At 40.7% G+C, this 19,575-nt stretch overlaps 1 protein-coding gene across 1 annotated transcript in view; it reads right to left on the reverse strand.

The window, feature by feature from the left end:
- The window catches only part of fat2 (FAT atypical cadherin 2), a 128,071-nt gene that overhangs the window by 27,492 nt on the left and 81,004 nt on the right, over positions 1-19,575 (reverse strand). Inside the window, exons 18-23 of the mRNA XM_028590185.1 lie at positions 17,234-17,371; positions 16,876-17,019; positions 9,782-9,979; positions 6,174-6,774; positions 5,164-5,364; positions 689-846 (exon numbers count right to left, since the gene is read on the reverse strand). Coding sequence (XP_028445986.1) covers positions 689-846; positions 5,164-5,364; positions 6,174-6,774; positions 9,782-9,979; positions 16,876-17,019; positions 17,234-17,371 — 1,440 coding nt within the window. The remainder of the gene's footprint in view (positions 1-688; positions 847-5,163; positions 5,365-6,173; positions 6,775-9,781; positions 9,980-16,875; positions 17,020-17,233; positions 17,372-19,575) is intronic.

A 19,575-nucleotide genomic window follows, 5' to 3' on the forward strand; every position in this document is an offset into this window, starting at 1 on the left:
CTAGGAGCCAAAACATACTAATGGAAATAAACCGCCAGTAACACAAAATAATGAGTTGACAGTGTGAGCTAAAATGTATAAATTTGATCTGTTTTCACTGCTGACTTTTTATCCTTCAGCACTAAATGGAAGCCTCAAAAAAGTACTAAAGTAAATGTATTTTTGTTACAGTTTACCACTGGATTGGCTTCACTAGCTACGTGTCGTATAAATCAGTGGTTCCCAACGTTTTTTTTCATTGGGGCCCCCCCCTACTAATGTCTAAGAAAAGCTGAAAAAAAAAATATAGTTCTCATACAGACTTTTGTACACATTATATATTCTAGTGTATTATCATAATTTGTTTAAAAATGTTTTGTGCAAATATTTTTTTTTTTTACCTCAACCTCAAACCAGATAAAGACTTGCGCCCCCCTGTGATCTTTGCCGCCCCCCCTGGGGGGGCCCGGACCCCAGGTTGGGAACCACTGGTATAAATAATGTGTATTATGAACATGCTACAACAGAACAGCTGTAGGATGACAGAACTGAATAAAACATGCCGTAGCAGAATGAACTTTTGGCACGAACAAAGAGACTGCATCTGCTTCTAAAAATCTGAGCTTTAGGAATTCAATACGAAGAGTACATCTGCCTAAAATGGTTCACTAATAAATCCTGTTTTCTGTCTGCACTCAGACATAAATACCTGTAAAGTTCCCCAGTCCTTGGTGCTGTTGGTGGACACGATGAGGCCTCTCTCCTGGAACGTCTTAAATCGCAGTGACAGTTTGAAGTCCTGGTTGTCCTCATCCATCCCATGAAGATACTTCAGGTAGGATTTACCGTTGAACCTGACTGCAGACTCTGAAACATAAATACAAACCGATAGTGAGCAAACACAGCAGTCTGCTGATGTATCGAGCAGAAGTTGTAGACAAAACACGACTCAGTGATTTGATAAAGCGCTTTGTGACTCAGGGCCCTATCTTGCACTCAGCGCAATTGCCTTTGTACACCGACGCATGTATCATTCCTGTTTTGCACCCGACGCACGGCGGACTTTTCCCTCCACAGACGCACGTCGGTAAAATAGGGAATGTATTTGCGCTCCCGAGGGCGTTTCAGCGAAAAGAGGAGGCGTGTTCCGGCGCAAACGTTCCCTGGTGCTATTTTGCAGTTTCAGAAAATAATTCCGCCACTGACCAGGAAAAACGCAGCAGTTCCCATTTTTGCAAACCATACATAATTACAAGGAAAAATATTACTGAAAATGCGCTTTAGGTGTTTGGATAGATCAGGAGGCACTTTACAGTACAGTCCTCAAAAAGTCGCAGCATTCTTTGTGGCTTGTTGTGTTTTACACAACATTTCCATGAATCACGGATGTGTTGATGACATAAATGAGGAAAATTATTAGAGGACTTAAGGAGACGTGATGTTGAACTACGGTGGGATCTGGTCCGGGAGTAATACGCGATGTGCTCCTGATGGAGCGGGTGGATGGAGATGGAGTGGGGGGGAGGAGGAAGGAGCACAACAGGAGCAGGTGGTGAGTTTGGAGGCCCACGCTCCATGGCTGCAGCAATCCTCTCCAGACTTGAGGAGATGCGCCCGAGAGGAGCAGCAACATCGCCACCCGGTCAAGACAGGCATTTATTACTTTGCCGCATCCCAGACAGCTCCAGCTGCTAGCATGGCACGCCCTCAATACTCTGCTTCTGACTGGCTAGTAGTCCTTACCTCGGTACTGTCAGGGCACGCCCTCATACTCTGCTTCTGACTGGCTAGTAGTCCTTACCTAGGTACTGTCAGGGCACGCCCTCATACTCTGCTTCTGACTGGCTAGTAGTCCTTACCTCGGTACTGTCAGGGCACGCCCTCAATACTCTGCTTCTGACTGGCTAGTAGTCCTTACCTCGGTACTGTCAGGGCACGCCCTCATACTCTGCTTCTGACTGGCTAGTAGTCCTTACCTAGGTACTGTCAGGGCACGCCCTCATACTCTGCTTCTGACTGGCTAGTAGTCCTTACCTAGGTACTGTCAGGGCACGCCCTCATACTCTGCTTCTGACTGGCTAGTAGTCCTTACCTCGGTACTGTCAGGGCACGCCCTCAATACTCTGCTTCTGACTGGCTAGTAGTCCTTACCTCGGTACTGTCAGGGCACGCCCTCATACTCTGCTTCTGACTGGCTAGTAGTCCTTACCTAGGTACTGTCAGGGCACGCCCTCATACTCTGCTTCTGACTGGCTAGTAGTCCTTACCTAGGTACTGTCAGGGCACGCCCTCATACTCTGCTTCTGACTGGCTAGTAGTCCTTACCTAGGTACCGCTCCCAACAAAGATGGAACAGAAGTGAGATGTCTCACTCTGTAGCTAAAACAGAGAGCTCAACACACAGGGTGAAAAGAGGAGCTGCAGCAATGCGCAGTACAACAAAAATATGGTGTTTTTTTGAAAATTAAACCATGTAAACCTATTCTGATATAACCTCTAAATACAATTATGAACCTGAAAATGAGCATAATATGAGCATTTTAACATAATTAATGTTAAGAATTTGGCCAGATGCAGATGTTTCATCATATTTTAGATGTGTTCAAACAGCTTTAAAGAAACTGTTATAATAATCTATGAGCACTGAAAACTATCTATGGTCATTTCTGTGGAAGCGATTCACTGAGTGAAGATGAAGTCCTTGGGTGAATAGATAACACTGAAGATGGAATTTTACATAGGAAGAAGATTTTGTTAATGAAGTTTTCGTCAGCACCAAAATTCTTCCAGAATAACAAAACTTGAAGAAAAAAAAAATCAACCTTTAATCTTTATCAATTCTCTAGAGAGTTGAAACATGGTGTGAACTGAATGGAATGTGTGATCTCAGATCTGACACACATCACTGCAAAGAAAGAGATTTGTCTGATCTTTTTAACTGAAGTATCGCCAAAAGCTTAACAAAAAAAATAAAAAATGTGCCCAAATGATGATCAATGATGATTCAAACAGCTAAAGGGAACAAATTAGTTCACAGACAAAACGTAGTCTGCATTTTTAGTGTTTCTAAGGATGCCTGTGGGGAGGTTCAGTAACACATTGCCAAATTCTGATGGTAATTTACACAATAATATGTGAAAAGTCAGAGTTTTGGGACAGAAATAGAGTTAAGTTTTAACATCGGACCAAACTGTAGTCTAACAAAGTCAGTGCAACTTTTTATTTTTTTTTACGATTATTTTTTGGGCATTTTAGGCCATTATTCGATATTCGACAGCTTAAACATTAAAGGGGAGAGAGATGGGGGATGACATGTAGCAAAGGGCTGCAGGTTGCGGCCGCTATGGCGAGGACTAAGCCTCTGTATATGGGCGCACGCTCTACCAGGTGAGCTAGCCAGGCACCCAGTCCGACTTCTTTTAAGATATGCATCGCACCCCGCAGTCTCTTAAGACTAAAGAGGTATCTGATATAGTCAAAATATGGCATTTTTAGACATTCAGTAGATCTTCCATGAGTGAAGAAGACTCCAAACAAGCTGATAATGAGTGTATATCCTGGAGAGCCCCTAGGTGACTCTTATTCTGTCCTCACACCACTAATCCTCACAGGAATGTCGACACAAATCACTGAGGAGAATCCGACGAGGTGGCACTGCTGCTCGGCGGCTTAGATGTGCTGTTGCCTGGGATAGAAGCGAACAGAGGGCCAGCATTCACACTGAACATGTTCCGAGTGATTTCTATGAAATGCTGGGGATTCTTCCCTCAGATCACTGTGTTTCAACAGGTAAGAGGAAGATGGCTCTTTGATCTCTGGCAGCAACAGATATCTTTATCGATTTTACTGAAAATAAAAAAAGTCTTCTTCAAAGAGATGGAAGATGGGTCTTTATGCTTGGAAAGTCCAGAATAACTGAGCGGAAAATTACAGAATAAACTTTCTTCTTCTATTTCTGTTACAAAAACCAGAGATGGTATTTACTCAGCTTATCCTCAACCCCACAACTGACATCTCAGTGTAGGCCTGGCAGGATGAAAAGTTAGTGAAACTTTTCAAAAGCAGCACACTCTACCAAAAGACATTGAGGACTACAGACGACGTGTCGCAAAGTAGCAAAAGTCACATATTTTGATTACATGCTATATCTTACTGTTATGATTATTTATATCTACATGCTATTTCCAAGCAGGTTTTGAGTTGGTAGAGTGTTCACACATAAAAAACCGGACAAAACTAAGTAGTTTTCTGTTGATTGACATTATTGTCGACAATGCATAGAGGAAATGGAGAAGCTACACATCAGCAACATATTTAAACAAGTTGCAGATGGTGACAGTACAGATCCATAAATCTCCTCGTTTCTGTCATCATTGTGTCCCCTAATTGCTTTTTTATATAATATTTTAAAATAAATAATATATTGTATTTATCTTGCTTTGAGCATTTTAACAGGCCACTTTCCTGCCTTTGCTTTGTCTTTCATTTAATGTACATCATCTGTTATAGTTCTTGTTCTTTTATGTAGACATGAAAACCAAAACAAAACACGAAAATGTCAATTTTTTCGATTTGGATAGAATCAGATTTCTCCGACTCGGTTTTCCTCAGTTACACCTTCATGTGGTTTTCTGTTGCACATCTACATCCACGGTTGGATGAGACAGTGTGCACTCTTTGCTCAGTGTGGATGTTAAGTTAGAAGAGAGAGAGTTGGTCTTTAATGACTCTGTCGGAGCTCACGTTCGGCTCGCTTTCTTCGGCTGCAGAACCAATCCTGCCCTTTAGCAGAGAGGAGTGGGATGAGCTGTGTGTTAGTGGGTCTCCGATACTCCGTCTGATAAAAGGCTGCGGCTCCCTCCGTGATTCACATGCTCAACTCGATGCTTACAAACACACTCGCTCATTAACGCCTCTCTAAAGCGCACACATGCACACACCCACACACACACACACACGACCCACTCTACCAACTGAGGCACAGCTTTGCATAGTTCATCTATAAAATGTTCCTCATTTGAATTTCGAGATAGTGTTATCTATTTAATTAGTGTATATAAAGATACCAGCCAATATCATTAAATCAAATGTATCACACACACACACACACACACACACACACACACACACACACACACACACACACACACACACACACACACACACACACACACACAGATGTACCGTTACAGGGGCAGACGCTCTCCCATGTGTGTTGGGGGGTGATGTAACCGGCTCTGGCGGTGGTGAAATGGCTCAGTCTTTCATGGGTTAGTCGCACGGCGTTCCTGCAGCCTCGCGGCGGACAGCCGGTACCAAGGCACCCGTTGTGGCTCACCCTGAGGATGCTGAGGCCCAGAGAGTCCTCGATGTCCGATATCACACCTACATCAAAGAGATCATGCTTTCAGAGGGCACATTTCAAAGAGACTTTTCATCTCACAGGGATTACCTCACTCACTTTGTGTCCAAAGTAATGGCTGCCAAAACGTATACCCTATATTGAAGAAATGCACCTTATATTCATTGTTCTGTATTTCAGCCTAGTTGATATCTTTGGAATGAGGTGCAATTATTCAAAAGCTAATTAATGATGCGTTTGGGGGCTCAGTTTGCAAAGATGTCGAACTGCAATGTCATAATTTTTTATCTGGAACTTTATGTAGTGTTTGACAAATTGATCCTAGTCAGGGCCCACCCTCAACATGCACGTCAACTTTATATATATATATATATTTATTTTTAATTACATAATATGTAGGGCTGCAAGATGTTTATATTTATTGTTTATATATATATATATTTATTTATTTTTAATTACATAATATGTAGGGCTGCAAGATGTTTATATTTATGTTTCTATCTCCTTTGCAATGGGGTTAAATATCATCTGAGACTCATTAAACTAGTAGCTCCTTAACTCTCCAACTTTCCATACTTTAAATGAAATAGATTTCTGCATTCCTGCGAGTCTGAATCAAAAGTAAGATGTAAAAAATATGAAAAAAAACTGATATAAATCTAGATATGTACCCTTAATATGTTTTTTTCTCATTCATTTAATGAATTCATTTTCATTTACTGTATATCATATTTCCTCCATATCGTGCAGTGCTCATACATTAATCCCTAAATCAGTTCATTGTGACATTTTCGCGCCATGGCTTAACATTTATCTTGTATTAATTGATCACCTGCGAGTCTGTTGGTTGGCATAGACTGGACGAGTCCACTCTGAGGCCTCCAGATGAGCAGGGCCTCCAGGACCTGGGCGTCGGGTAGCTGCTGCAGGCTGGCCATGTGGAGCTCATGTCTGGGTAAACCCAGAGCTTGTCCGAGGCTGCGCTGCAGGCCTCTCCAGTGGTCGCCCAGAAACTCCTCCGGGGACAGCCCGAGCAGCTGCAGCGTCAGGCCCGAGTCCAGTGCCCTCTGGTCGGCCGCCCACACGTGAACTCTGACCCCGGTCCAGACGCTGAACTTCCCGTCGGTCACGCTGACATTGAGGGAGTAGGAGCCCTCCTTCAGGTTTTCGTCCGCCCAGATTTTGCCGTCGGCGAGGTCAACGGAGAATCTCCCCCCTTGTGGGTGTTCTGACACTAACTTGTAGGTCAGGACGTCCTGCAGGTCCTGGTCCGAGGCATGGAGCCGGCCAATCACCCGGTTGGCAAACAGACCACTGGAGGTGGTGATGAAGACCTCCAAAGGCACTACGGAGGGAGGATACTTGCTCTGCTCCGTGACATTGATGTTGACCACACAGATGGAGGAGAGGGGAGGGTGGCCGCTGTCTGTCACCTGATTGATGCATGAAGAGCACATAGCGCAAAGATTAGACCTATGGGAAATCACTGCTCTCTGTCAAGAAAAAGGTTCTGCACATAAAACTACAACAAGTTTGGTTTTGGGCTTCAGATTTTGTATGAATGGATTAGAGCTGCAAAGATTCATCAATTAGTTGACTATTGACTTAATTGCCAACTATTCTGATAATTGATTCAAGTTTGAGTTGTTTTTCTAATGAAAACAAAGTAGATTTCTCTGATTCCAGCTTGTTGAATGTGAATATTTTTCTAGTTTCTTCACTCCTCTGTGACAGTAAACTGAATATATTTGAGTTGTGGATGAAACAAGAAACATTTAACATTTAACAACGTCATCTTGGACTTCGGAAAACACATTTGTTTTTTTTACCATTTGCTTATATTTTATAGAGCAAACAACTAATCGATTAATCGAGAAAATAATCAAAAGATGAATCCACACTGAAAATAATCTGTTAGTTGCAGCCCTAGAATTAATGAATACATTTTTATGATTGAATGAGATCTAACTTGTTAATAAGTGAGATTTATACGTTTTTTAACATTTAGACAGAGCCATGTTTGCTGTTTTCCCATTTCCAGTCTTTGTGCTTAGCTAAGCTCTCCGGCTGCCAACTCCAGTTCGATATTCATAAGCTTATTTCCCAAAATGTTGAACTCTTCCCTCTAAGGGGTCAAGAGATAATTAGCGTTGTAGGAAATAGGGAGTGTTAGATTGGAATTATTTCTATTCTTAATGAACAGATTGCCTCCCATGATAATTTAAATGCTGCATTTGTCGATTTAATTTACACTGACCAGCTGGACAAAAACAGTATTTAAGCATGGGAATGGTCAAAAATAAGAAATGCAGTTATTTGGACTAAAATATCCTCTATCAGAAGTTTTCAATCCAAAAACATTGACCCTGCTACAAAACTCCATGCAATGCAATATATATATATATATATATATATATATATATATATATATATAATATACATATTCAACTGTAATCAAAAAGGCTTCCTGTTCATTATCTCGAACGTCCCTGAAAAGCTGTGACTCCTAAAAACCCTATATTATTTTTGGTGGAAAGACATACCAGGTTAACCCTTATTAAAACCCTAATTATGTATTTGTGTTGAAATTTCATTTTTCAAAATAACAGAAGTTAATAACTTTAAATGTTATTACATTCACAGCGGTGGACATCCTGAAGTTTCTTAATAAAACAACTTGATATTTTGGTAACACTTTACTTGAAGGTATCTACATAAGAGTGACATGACACTGTCATGAACACATGACACTGTGATGACACAGTCATGACACATGAACCCTAACCCTAACTCTAACCCTTACCCTAACCCTAACCATAACGCTAACCCTAACCCTAACCATAACTTATGACAAAAACACAATGACACTTACTAAAAGAAGCGTTATGTCATGAACGTTTATGATTTATTTTTAATGTTTATGACACGTTCATGACAGTGTCATGCCACTTTTATGTAGATACATTCAAGTAAAGTGTAACCAATATTTTTTAATGACCCCTGAAGAACAACGTATACCCGTAACAGACCTTTTTCACAGCAGACATTTTGACTTGTCATAGTAGGAAAAGCCCAGCTGAAATTGATAACCTTAACGATGGCTCAATTCCATCATGTGTCCCAGTAAGATATTTCAGTGACTCAGCATGCACAACACTAGGGCCTCTCCTAAGTGGAATGCAGCCATCATTAATGGTTTTGAATACACCTGTGCCTTTCCTTCTATGACATGTCAACATGTCTGCCGTGAAAAAGGTCTACTATGATGAGAATATGCAGACGATGTGACCCCCCCCAACATCCTAAGCTAAATTAAAGCTAAATATCTGCACCCTGAAGTCAAAGCCGGAACCTTTTTGCTCATGGGTGACCCCGAAGTACGTCAGGACTCTCAGCTTGTGCATTCAGCTGTATCACTTTCAGGACTGCAGCGGAACATGATCCGATTCAACTCTCTGTTAGCGCTTCCTCTCCTGACAGCACTGTCAGCAGCACAGCAACCGAGGGCCACAGGGGACACTCGGCGGCGCCGTCAGCGTTTTATCACTGAACCGGGATTCCAACAAGCCCTTTGTAGTTCCGCGTGACCATCTGCGAGATTTTCATTTTATTTTCATGAGATTCCAGCAAAAAGATGTGAATCTCAGGGGTGAAATGTGAGATGAGACAGATTCTGTATGGCAATAGATTTGTTTTTGTCCTCCTACTGGGTGAAAGGAAATGAAATGACAGACAAAAGGTGAGCAGGCTAAGGAAGAGGGAAAAACAGGTGAGCGAGACAGGACCCAGGAGGAGAAACTTGGAGCTTGTATATAAATCAACCCTATAGACTAGGGCTGAACGGTTAATCGTTTTCAAATCGAAATCGCCATTCCATATCCTGGGATTCATTCAAAACTTTAATTAAAAAAAAAGGAATGCATGAATAAATATTTTTAAATTTGACTGAAAAAGACATTTATATAGTTAATTGTTGTTAATTGTGAATTCATTCTATAGCATAATTTGGAATTGTTACAGCTCTACTCTGCAATTTAAATCAGCGGCCATTTGTCTACTCTAGGGCTGTGCTCGATTGAAGAAATTCTTAGTCGACTAACACTCATTCAATTGTATCGACTAATCGATTAGTTGATTTAATTGACAGATCTGTAAATCTGAGTTTCTCCGCAAAGAGTCAGGCAAAGGCACCACTTTAATTCTTGTGTTTACCAGAGATGTGCTCGTACATTTCTTGGAAATAAGTCATTCAGCATGAAAAAAGCACAAAAGATGACTAATGGACTAAAGAAATCTAAGTTGACTAAGACCAAAACGACCGATTAGTCGACTAATCAACTAAGAGGGAGCAGCCCTAGTCTACTCGGAAAAGATTTTTTTCGTTAGCGTGACGTCACAGTGATTCCGTCTATAATCCTAGAGTCTTCACAGCCTTCTCACCTGTATCTTGAGCTGGTGATGGGGTTTGACCTTCTTTCGGAGTGGGGCAGAGAGCGACAGCAGGCCACCTTGGTCGACGTGGAAACGGCGGTCCTCGTTGCCGCTGATGATGTGGATGGAGAAAGGCGGGCCGTTCCTGGGCGTGTCTTTGTCTGTCACCACCAGCTGGAGGATGCCGCTGCCGATTGGCTCGCCCTCCTGCAGGAGACCGGGTGCATTAGTTCCCTTTTTATGTTCAACTTCAATTACTTTACTTTACTTTATTTACGGTTTAATTAATCGGCCCTGCGAATAAACCCAACCCTGCGAATAAACCCAACCCTCATGAAGATTATAATGTACAGTTATTTTTGTATACAAAGACGGACAATTGAAAACATGTATTAACCATTCTTTAAGGTATTAAGTACTACTACTATAACTCCGTGATTGAGTCTCTGAAATGCTGTAAAGGGGAATTGTATGTCATGTTAAATGCTATGAAGACTTAAAGCTGTGAATGTTTTTGTCGATGCTTGTAGAAATGAGATGAGACGTTGCCTTTTTCAAATATTAATGTCTGTATCTGTTTGTTGTATATTGTTGTTTAATAAAGTTTGTTAAAAAAAGAAAAAAATGTTTTAAAGAGGTGTTGATTCAACGTCATGGTCATCTAAGAGCCTGGAGTTTGTGCTGCTGTCATACAGAGATATACTGAATATTAAGTCTGATCTATCGGATATAAATTGGGAGATTATATTAGAACAATATAGAAAATTTCAGAAAGATTATATTATATTAGACTCCATTTGTTCCAAGGGAACTCATATGGCCTAATGTCCTACAGGCAATAAGGGGGAAGTACGTAAATATTAATTTTAGCTAGGAGTACCCATTAAATTTTCCACAGCATTTGTTTACATTTTTAGGTCAACTTCCAATCATATATGCTATGAAAATTCCCTTTAAAAAGAGAACAATCACATGTTTTTGCCTCATTTGGTTCTTCACCATTTTATCAGCACCGTTGAATGTTATGGTTGTTAAAGCCTTCACTTTTGGTGCATTCAAGGACACACCAACACAAAAGACTCAAGTGTAAACTGCTGGAGCACCCAAATTCATTATCATAACATAAAATTTGATAGTTTTATTTTTTTGGATCTGACTTACCAACAACATGGCACATTAGTGACTGTGGGTTATTTATTTAAAAGGGGCCACCGGAGGAGTTTTGGGACCTTTAGCCAGTAAATAAATTTCTATGATCCTCCAAAACAATTTGGATAAAAAGGCATGATTCTCCCCCAACAACTTAACAACACCTTCTGTACTGGTTTGCATTTGGCAAATATATACAGATTACCATTGTTTTTTCACAGCCATAACCTATGTGACTAAACCTCTGCATTCTCACCTGACTCATCCCACTCCTCTGTTATGGTGTGGTGGCCATTTCAGTAGATTTACTCACTAACGTTGTGGAAACACAATAAGCATGGAAACTAAATGCACACTTCCTGCATTACTGCATTACTTCATATACTAAGTTACTCCTCTAGTAAACTAGTATTCACATGAAATAAAACAATAAAACATTGAGACCATTCAGCAAGGCAGTCTGGGTAACATGCAACACACAAACTGGTTGCTGTGGAATCATCACTAGGCTTCCTCCACTTTGCCGTTTAAACAAAGTGGAATAAACGTAAGTCCAAATCTGCACAAAACCCGCAATCAATTAGTAAGCTGACATCAAATGTGGCATTTAGGAAACCTTTATTGTAACCTTGGCACGGTAAGATGTCCACACTAGTGCAATGGTAATTTTAGTTTTTTTGCGTTCTGCTGCTCCCATCGTCAGCCAGGAATAATTTTTCTTTACTAAAGCAGTTTATGAAATCAGATGTATTACCTACCACCATTTAGTTGTTTTGCATTATTTAAGATATTTATAAAACATCAGAACATCAGAAGACTTAATTATATTCCACTATTCCATTTCAGCCACCAGGGGGGCAGCTCCCCCTGCCCCACAGCCAACTCATGGGTCAGACCCATCTGGTAGCGGGGCCGAGACAAAGAGCTACATGGAAAAATATGCACCAAACAAGCCACTTTAAAATTTTGCTGTTTCATGAATACTTAAGTTGGGTGACCCCCCCGACTGAAAAATGTTGGATGACCCTCCCCTCAATAAAGAATAAAAAGACATGACCCTCCCCTATTTTCCTCCAGTGGTCCTTTCCATAAATACCGAACGGTCCCTTAGTACTTAAAACTTTATGGCAGCTCACTGTATCAAAAGTTACTGTACCATCAAGAAAGGCTTTTTAAAATGGCCCCTGAATGCAACTTTGGTTCCACAGCCCAGTAACTTTAACTACAAAAATAATAAAGTCTTTAAATTATTCACTGTGATGGATTACCCACCTTAAAAAAAAGTCTGTGCGCTTTTAGCCTGCTGACGCCATATATATATATATATAAAAGAAAATGACATTACACATAATGTAATACGATGAAGATGGGTTATCAATCTAAAAAACTTACAGCTTCCTTTGGGAGATGGGCAATTTGCAGTTAATGGGCTAAAACGGTGTGGTCTTTCAAATTTCAATTAGAGCCTACATCCCAAAACACAAAGAATGGCTTCATCAGAGTGTGAGGAATACACAAGAAGCTACCTAAAGAGTGAGTCAGGGTTATGAGTTAGATTCCCTGTGCAGGTAGGTGGTTTGAGCAAGGCATTAATGCTGGGAGAAATTTACCTTCCCACCCACAGATAGTCTGCTTCTCTTCACCACAGTATCACCCCGGTTCCAGAGTTCCCCGTAAGGAATGAATTGGTCTTTTGCAGTTGTTAAGCTGTATAGACCACACGCACTGATTCAGTGGGTGCTCATGTGTATTGTGTAATTGTGAGCACTGACAGGGAAACTGTACAGTGGGGTGAGCAGTGGGGAGGATAAATGTCCAATAAAAATAAAAAGAGAATTTTAGGGTGCAGTGTGATGAGATTTCACTGAGCTAGAGTCGTCTCTCTTGGTTTCACACTTACACAAGCACAAAGTAGGATAATCGTCAAAAAGTGGCTGGTTCAGTGAGTTAAGCGATGTAACACACCTGTCAACAACTAGAGCTATAGAAAAACACATTTAAACACATATGTTTTTGTTTGTAGAACAATCAGGTGGTCAGAGGCAGAATTTTTACATATTGCAGCTTTAAATAACTATATTTTAATGTGAACTGCGTTATATGTTGAAAAACTCATTGAAACGCTGTTAAAAGAAAGGCCAAATGTCACATAGATTTACTTTTCCCACAAAGTTAGCGAGACATCTTGACGTCTTTCGACCTGCGAATCAATGTTGATCCAAAATTCTAAAAGTATTTTCTAAATCATCGTTCCTCAACAGAAAAGTGGCAGATGCTGTTAAATTTGGGAGTGATACAAGTAGAGCTGGGCAATTTATCAATATTATATCGATATCGTGATATGAGACTTGATATCGTCTTAGATTTTGGATATTGTAATATTGTAATATGACATAAGTGTTCCTGGTTTTAAAGGCTGCATTACAGTAAAGTGATGTCATTTTCTGAACTTACCAGACTGTTGTAACTGTTCTATTATTTGCATTTACCCACTTAGTCATTATATCCACATTACTGATGATTATTTATCAAAAATCTCATTGAGTAAATATTTTTTGAACGCAATCAGCAATCCAATATCGTTGCGGTATCGATATCGAGGTATTTGGTCAAAAACATCATGATATTTGATTTTCTTCATATGGGCCAGCCCTAGATTATTCATGTCTCACTGTTTAGCATGACGAAACTTCAGTCAGCACTTCCAGGACGAGCAGTAAACCAACCCAGATGCAACGTGATTGGTCGTGGTGTAGTAGCTCTTCTGCATCCTTTGAAGACATTCTGCAAAGATACCGTATTACCAGTCCATCTGCTGTTTTTAGTCAAACACTCAGAGCGCCGACTCTTCACTACAACAGATGTGCCAGTCGTATTAAAAAAGGCGTCCAACAGTGACAAATAGTTAATCAATGGCATGCAATGTCTCTGGAAGAGACGACGACGCCACTGCTGCTGCTGACTGGCAACACCTGTTTGATAAAAAATGACAACTCCTTTCCAGTTTTAGCAAAATCCATCATCCATCCATCCATCATCAATCAGAGGTTTTTCTTCATAAGCCTGAGCTGGCAGTGGAGATTAGCCGATGGGACCATATCACGTGGTTAGGATTCGTCACCACACAGAGCACAGGTTTTGGCTCGTGAACCTGCTATTCTGTGACTGAATAAGAGTTTCTGAGCTGGCAGAGTGATGGAGAGCTGGCACAGTCTGTGGGCAACAGGCAGCGTGACTGGAACAACTCTGTGATAGTTCTGCTGCCAAAGGCATGAACGCACATGCATGAAGACAAAAATATGTACTTACAGGTGACTATTTCATACTGAAACTTTTACACACACAAACACATAAAAGTGGAGGTAAAGGTTGTACACTCTAGCAAACTTAGCCCTGTAATTAGGGACGTGCACAGACATTTGGAGGGGCTATAACACTGACACTAGTGCTGCCAGTTTACTTTTATATTTAGACTGTGGCTGCACTCAATGATTCTGGTTGAGATAACCATTGTTATGATTTGGCACCATAAATAATATTTATGTTTATATACAGTAGCATATATATTATAAACAACAATTACAACAAGACTACAGCTAGTAAAAGTATTTTACTCGATCCCCAGGTTCTCAAATGCTCTGTGAACTGGAGCTCTTGATATACATAAAATAATAACTAATTCACAATGCCATAATATACGGCACAGACACAATTTACTGTGTATTTATTATTAACGAAACATTTGTTTTTAATTAGTTATTAGCCTACTCCAACTTAAAGAAAGTGCCCCTGATTAAAAATAGGCCAACTTCACATTAAATGAAGAACGTAGGGTGGTTGCTTGACATTATCAAATGCTTCTCTCACAGCTGGCCAGCAGGCAGTTTGAATCCAGCTCTGGAAAGTTGATAGATCTTTGAGCTGCTTCTTTGAGCTCTTTCTCTCTCTTCTTCAGTCGTCTTTGTTGTGAAGGCCTACTTAAGCACACAAAACTAACATTAGGCTATACGTTTTATTTATTGTTTTAAATGCAAAGTTTATTACATTAATCAGTTGGGACATTAATTTATCATCTAATAACAAAATAAGGCGACTTTCACTAACGTCATATCTGATTGTTGGTTGAAAACTCACGTAATATATTGACTGTAAACAACGTATAACCTAGTATGATTCAAGAGGCCAAACCATCCCATCCCTGAGCCTCTCTCTTCTCTACAGAATGCCAAATCATGTTAACGGACGTGACATAACTACGTTTTAGCCTGCTGCTGCAACATACGTTATGTCACTAGCTTTGGTCGATAACGTAGCATTTTACGTTAATATAAGGCAATGCTGCGCGACTGATGCACACGTTACAAGCTGAAGCTATACTTTATTCAAAGCTCAAGTGGATTTTTTTGGTCACTATTCACAGGGCATTTGTCATAATCTCCATAACTTTAAAAACTCTTGTGAAGGCGGAAGGGCTTGCGCTGCTCTGTGTGTGAGAATATAAACAACACGTCACGTGACTGGAGGCAGAGGGGAAGACTGAATGAGATAGCGAATTTAATTTGATTTAACTTAAGTAATGGTGGGCGTATTATCGTATTAAGATAAAAATAGAAAGAAAAAAGAAAAGTTTAACCCAATCAGGGCAAACGAGCAGTTGCCCGGGCAACAACAGCCCGTACCTGTGCACATCCCTGCCTGTAATTAGAGGTTTTAGGTGAAAGGGTGGCATTGATGTCCTGCAAACAACACACACTCTCAAACATACGCACACATACACAAATCATGACAGCCGATCTTCCTGGCTCTTTGATCCCCACAAGGCTCAGAAAGTGCTTTGGTCTTAGCACACAGTTTTAATGAGGTCTGGGCGCCGCAGCTGTGATAGAGCAACACTTATTGGTCAGCATATTTTCCGCTGGACTGCGCTGGAGATGGAGTTATAATGACCCAGAAAGATATGGTGAGAGAAAACGACAGATCTTCAAAGATACTATCTTCAATCATTACAACATCTGTCATCAGTATCACCTTTTTAGGCAGCCAGGAGGAATGTTTTTGTTTTTCTGGAAAATAATTTAAAACTTGCAAGTTTTTTTTAAGTCACTGACCTAACATCAACAGATGAACTAAACTTTTGGGGAGTATCTGCATGTTCTGCTTATGTTTATGTTAAAGCAAGTTAATATTTGTCCCTTGTGTTGTCCAATTTCACACATGATTGCAAGCGCTATTCTCCCCCTCCCCCCTTCGGGACACCAGAGGTTATTTGCGGGAGCTAATGAGCAGGTGATTCTATCCGGAGCTTTCTGGGTAACTTTCATTTTCTTAATGCAGTGCTTGCTGTAAGGTCGACATTCGTCTCCTGCGGGGAGCGTGGTGCCAACTTTTTTTTGTAACTGCTCCAGGCTGTGAACGTGGTTGGTATCTGAACACAAAACCAAAGCTGTTTTTCACAACCACAACACATTGCAATGAGTCTCTCAGACTTGCCTACGGTGTCCCGCAGGGGTCAAATAAATTAACAGGGTTAAAGGCAAAAAAAAAAACACATTCAGTACATGCACTTTAAGGCATACAGACTCAAACTGGGTGAAACTTTTTTTCTTTTACAATTTTAACTTGTAAATAAAGCACTCTGCTCGATGTGATGGAAATAGAAGGGAAATATGATTTTATCAGATAAATCAAAGGTTTTGTAAGAAGTGTAGCACCGTGGCAACACATGCGTCCAGGGTCCAAAATTAGCACCATCTACTAGCCAAATGCTGGTAAAATTTGCAAGTGGCTGGTAGATTCGCTTCACTCACCAGCCCAAAAAAACAATGGTTATCCATTGAGTGGCTGATCCAATTTAAACATTCACTTGCCTTTTGGCTGGTGGACAAAAAAGTTCATTTTGGACCCGGCATCGGCTCTGTTGAGCAGACGTGTTGGAGATGTTGTGGCTGTCATACCTGCAACAGCAGACTGTGGTTGACCTGGGAGAAGACGGGCGGGTTGTCATTGACATCGGTGACAGTGATGGTGATGAGGACTGCCGAGGACAGAGGAGGATCCCCTTCATCTGCTGCCTGCACCGTTAGAGAGTAATGAGGGATCTGGAGAGGAAAAAGAGGGGACATTCACAATGTTCTTTTATTTAACTTTTTATTTTATTTTTTTTACAATTTTTGTTCCTTTCTATTTGTTTGTTCTTTCTTTTACTTTCTGAGTTGATTAACCTTATGTCTTGCGTTTAAAAAAATTCATCTTTATATCTGCCTTTTGTCGTTGTTCGTTTCGACTTATTTGACCGTACAGAAACATACTGACCTCTTCTCTGTCCAGCGCAGTGCGGACTGTGATTTCTCCGCTACGAGGGTGAATAGAGAACTGCTGCGCAGCGTCTCCGCTCACTATGGAGTAACGCAGCAGATTGTTGATGGGACCATCTTGATCAGTTGCTGTAACCTGGAGGTAAAGAAAGGGAGGAGAGGAAAGGTGAGGAGAGGAATAATACGTCTCCCTTTTGTCTTGCTTTTTTCCCGAGCTATGTCAGAGGTCAGGCAGAAGTCCACGCACTAAACTGCTAGCACCTAACAAAGCAACAACAATGCCTAACGATAATACATTGAAGTCAGAGGTCACAGTTATCTAGAGCACTTCTCCATGGTGTCCCCATGGTCTAAAAAAACACTCCAAGTGCCCACTTGGATGCCTCGATGGTAGATAGAACATGATAAAGTGCCATCAACGTGGGGCCAATGTTTTGATGAAATGCCCTCTAGTGTGCCCTTCGAGTGAAGAAAACAAAGTAAAGTGCCCTCTAGGGAGTCCTTCCAGTGGAGAAAATTTGATAAAGTGCACTCTACTGTGTACTTCCAGTGAAGAAAACAAAGTAAAGTGCCCTATACTGTGTTCTTACAATGGAGAAAATGTGCTAAATTGACCTCCAGGGTGTCATTCCAGTGGAGAAAATGTGATAAAGTGCCCTCTATGGTGTCATTCCAGTGGAGAAAATGTGATAGAGTGCCCTCTATGGTGTCTTTCTAGTGTAGAAAATGTGATAAAGTGCCCTGTATGGTGTCATTCCAGTAGGAAAAATGTGATAAAGTGCCCTGTATGGTGTCATTCCAGTGGGAAAAATGTGATAAAGTGCCTTCTACAGGGTTTTTCCAGTGAAGCAAACATGATAAAGTACCCTAGGGGGTCATATAAGTGCCATATAGGGTGTCCTTTCAGTGAAGAAAATGTGATAAAAGTATTTTTTACTGTCTAAGTGGTAATGGCAAGTGGGATGTGTTCTTGTGGTAAATTGTGTATTTTGTATACCGCTTAAAAATGAATACAAATTGTTAATCATAAAGAAAATGTGATTAAGTGCCCTCTAGGGTCATTCCAGCAGAGAATGTGTTTACCTGCACTGCAGTAACCTGATATCTCTAACACCTGTGTGTTCATGTGCAGTTTGTTCAGGTTGTAGCTTGTCTTAGCTTTGTAATTAACCTGCTGTGATGAAGGCTTCATGCCAAAACACATTTTTTAATCAGTTGTAAATTGAAAATTCTTAAAAAGAAATTAAACAGGGAGTATGTAATAGTCTTCAGTGGCAGATTGTTTCATTTGTTTAAAAAATAAAGACGTTTGGGCTCAATAACCAAGATGACTCATTAAGATGGACCAATAAAACCATGTACTGAGCTGGTTTTCCTCTTTATTCATTTATCATTTTGTAACAACAGCTCCTATAATTGTGCTCCACTGACAGAAGACTCTCTCCCCGGTATGTGAAAACAGTTCAAACTGTGACATGTTGCAGTTAAATGAGCGATGGAAACAGCCGACGGGAGAAGAAAAATGTCAAAAATGAAACCCTGTGATTACAGACTCATCACCCAGCCGAGGCCTGACCATCAGCGAGCCGCTGAGCTGTGTTATTGCTGTCTTATCTCTGCTGCTGGCCCAACAGATGACAGCTGACGTGTTGTTGGATAACTGTGTGTGTGTGCGCGTGCGTGTTGTGTGTGTTTGTGTGCGTCTGTGCGGTTTTCTCATACTCATCATCTCATACTGCCTTGTTGGTACTGCGTGTATTATTATAAGTACCAGTGTATGTGATTTTTCATGAGATGAATTCTCTGTTTGTGTGTAATCTTTTTATTCTTTTTTAAACTTCAACAGAGTACCCGCCTTCAAGGAAGTTAACACTTGAAATGTATGAGAGTCTGGTAGGACCAGGCTAGCTGCCAGGTGTCAGAGAATGTCAAAATGCTTACACGTGTGTATTTTCCTGTGTGTATGTGTGTGTGTGTGTGTGTGTGTGTGTGTGTGTGTGTGTGTGTGTGTGTGTGTGTGTGTATGTGTCTTTGTGAGATAATAAAAACAAATATTTGTATCGAACACCTTTGCTATGCGTGTGCTGATGCATGTCAATTGTTTACTCTGTGTGTGTGTACTGTGTGTGTGTGTGTGTGTGTGTGTGTGTGTGTGTGTGTGTGTGTGTGTGTTGAGGTTGAAAGGCACAACACAGAACATTCGGTTCTGAAGCAACAGATAACGGAGAAAGGTCCTTCAGTTAAATTGAACCTTGGAAATATATTTAATTTAAAATCCAATCCACAATTCAGTGATTCAATTAAAGATTGCTGATGTTTTTGTGCCTATGATGTATGAAT

Source organism: Perca flavescens, chromosome 10 (genome assembly GCF_004354835.1).
Source record: "Perca flavescens isolate YP-PL-M2 chromosome 10, PFLA_1.0, whole genome shotgun sequence".
NCBI lineage: Eukaryota > Metazoa > Chordata > Actinopteri > Perciformes > Percidae > Perca > Perca flavescens.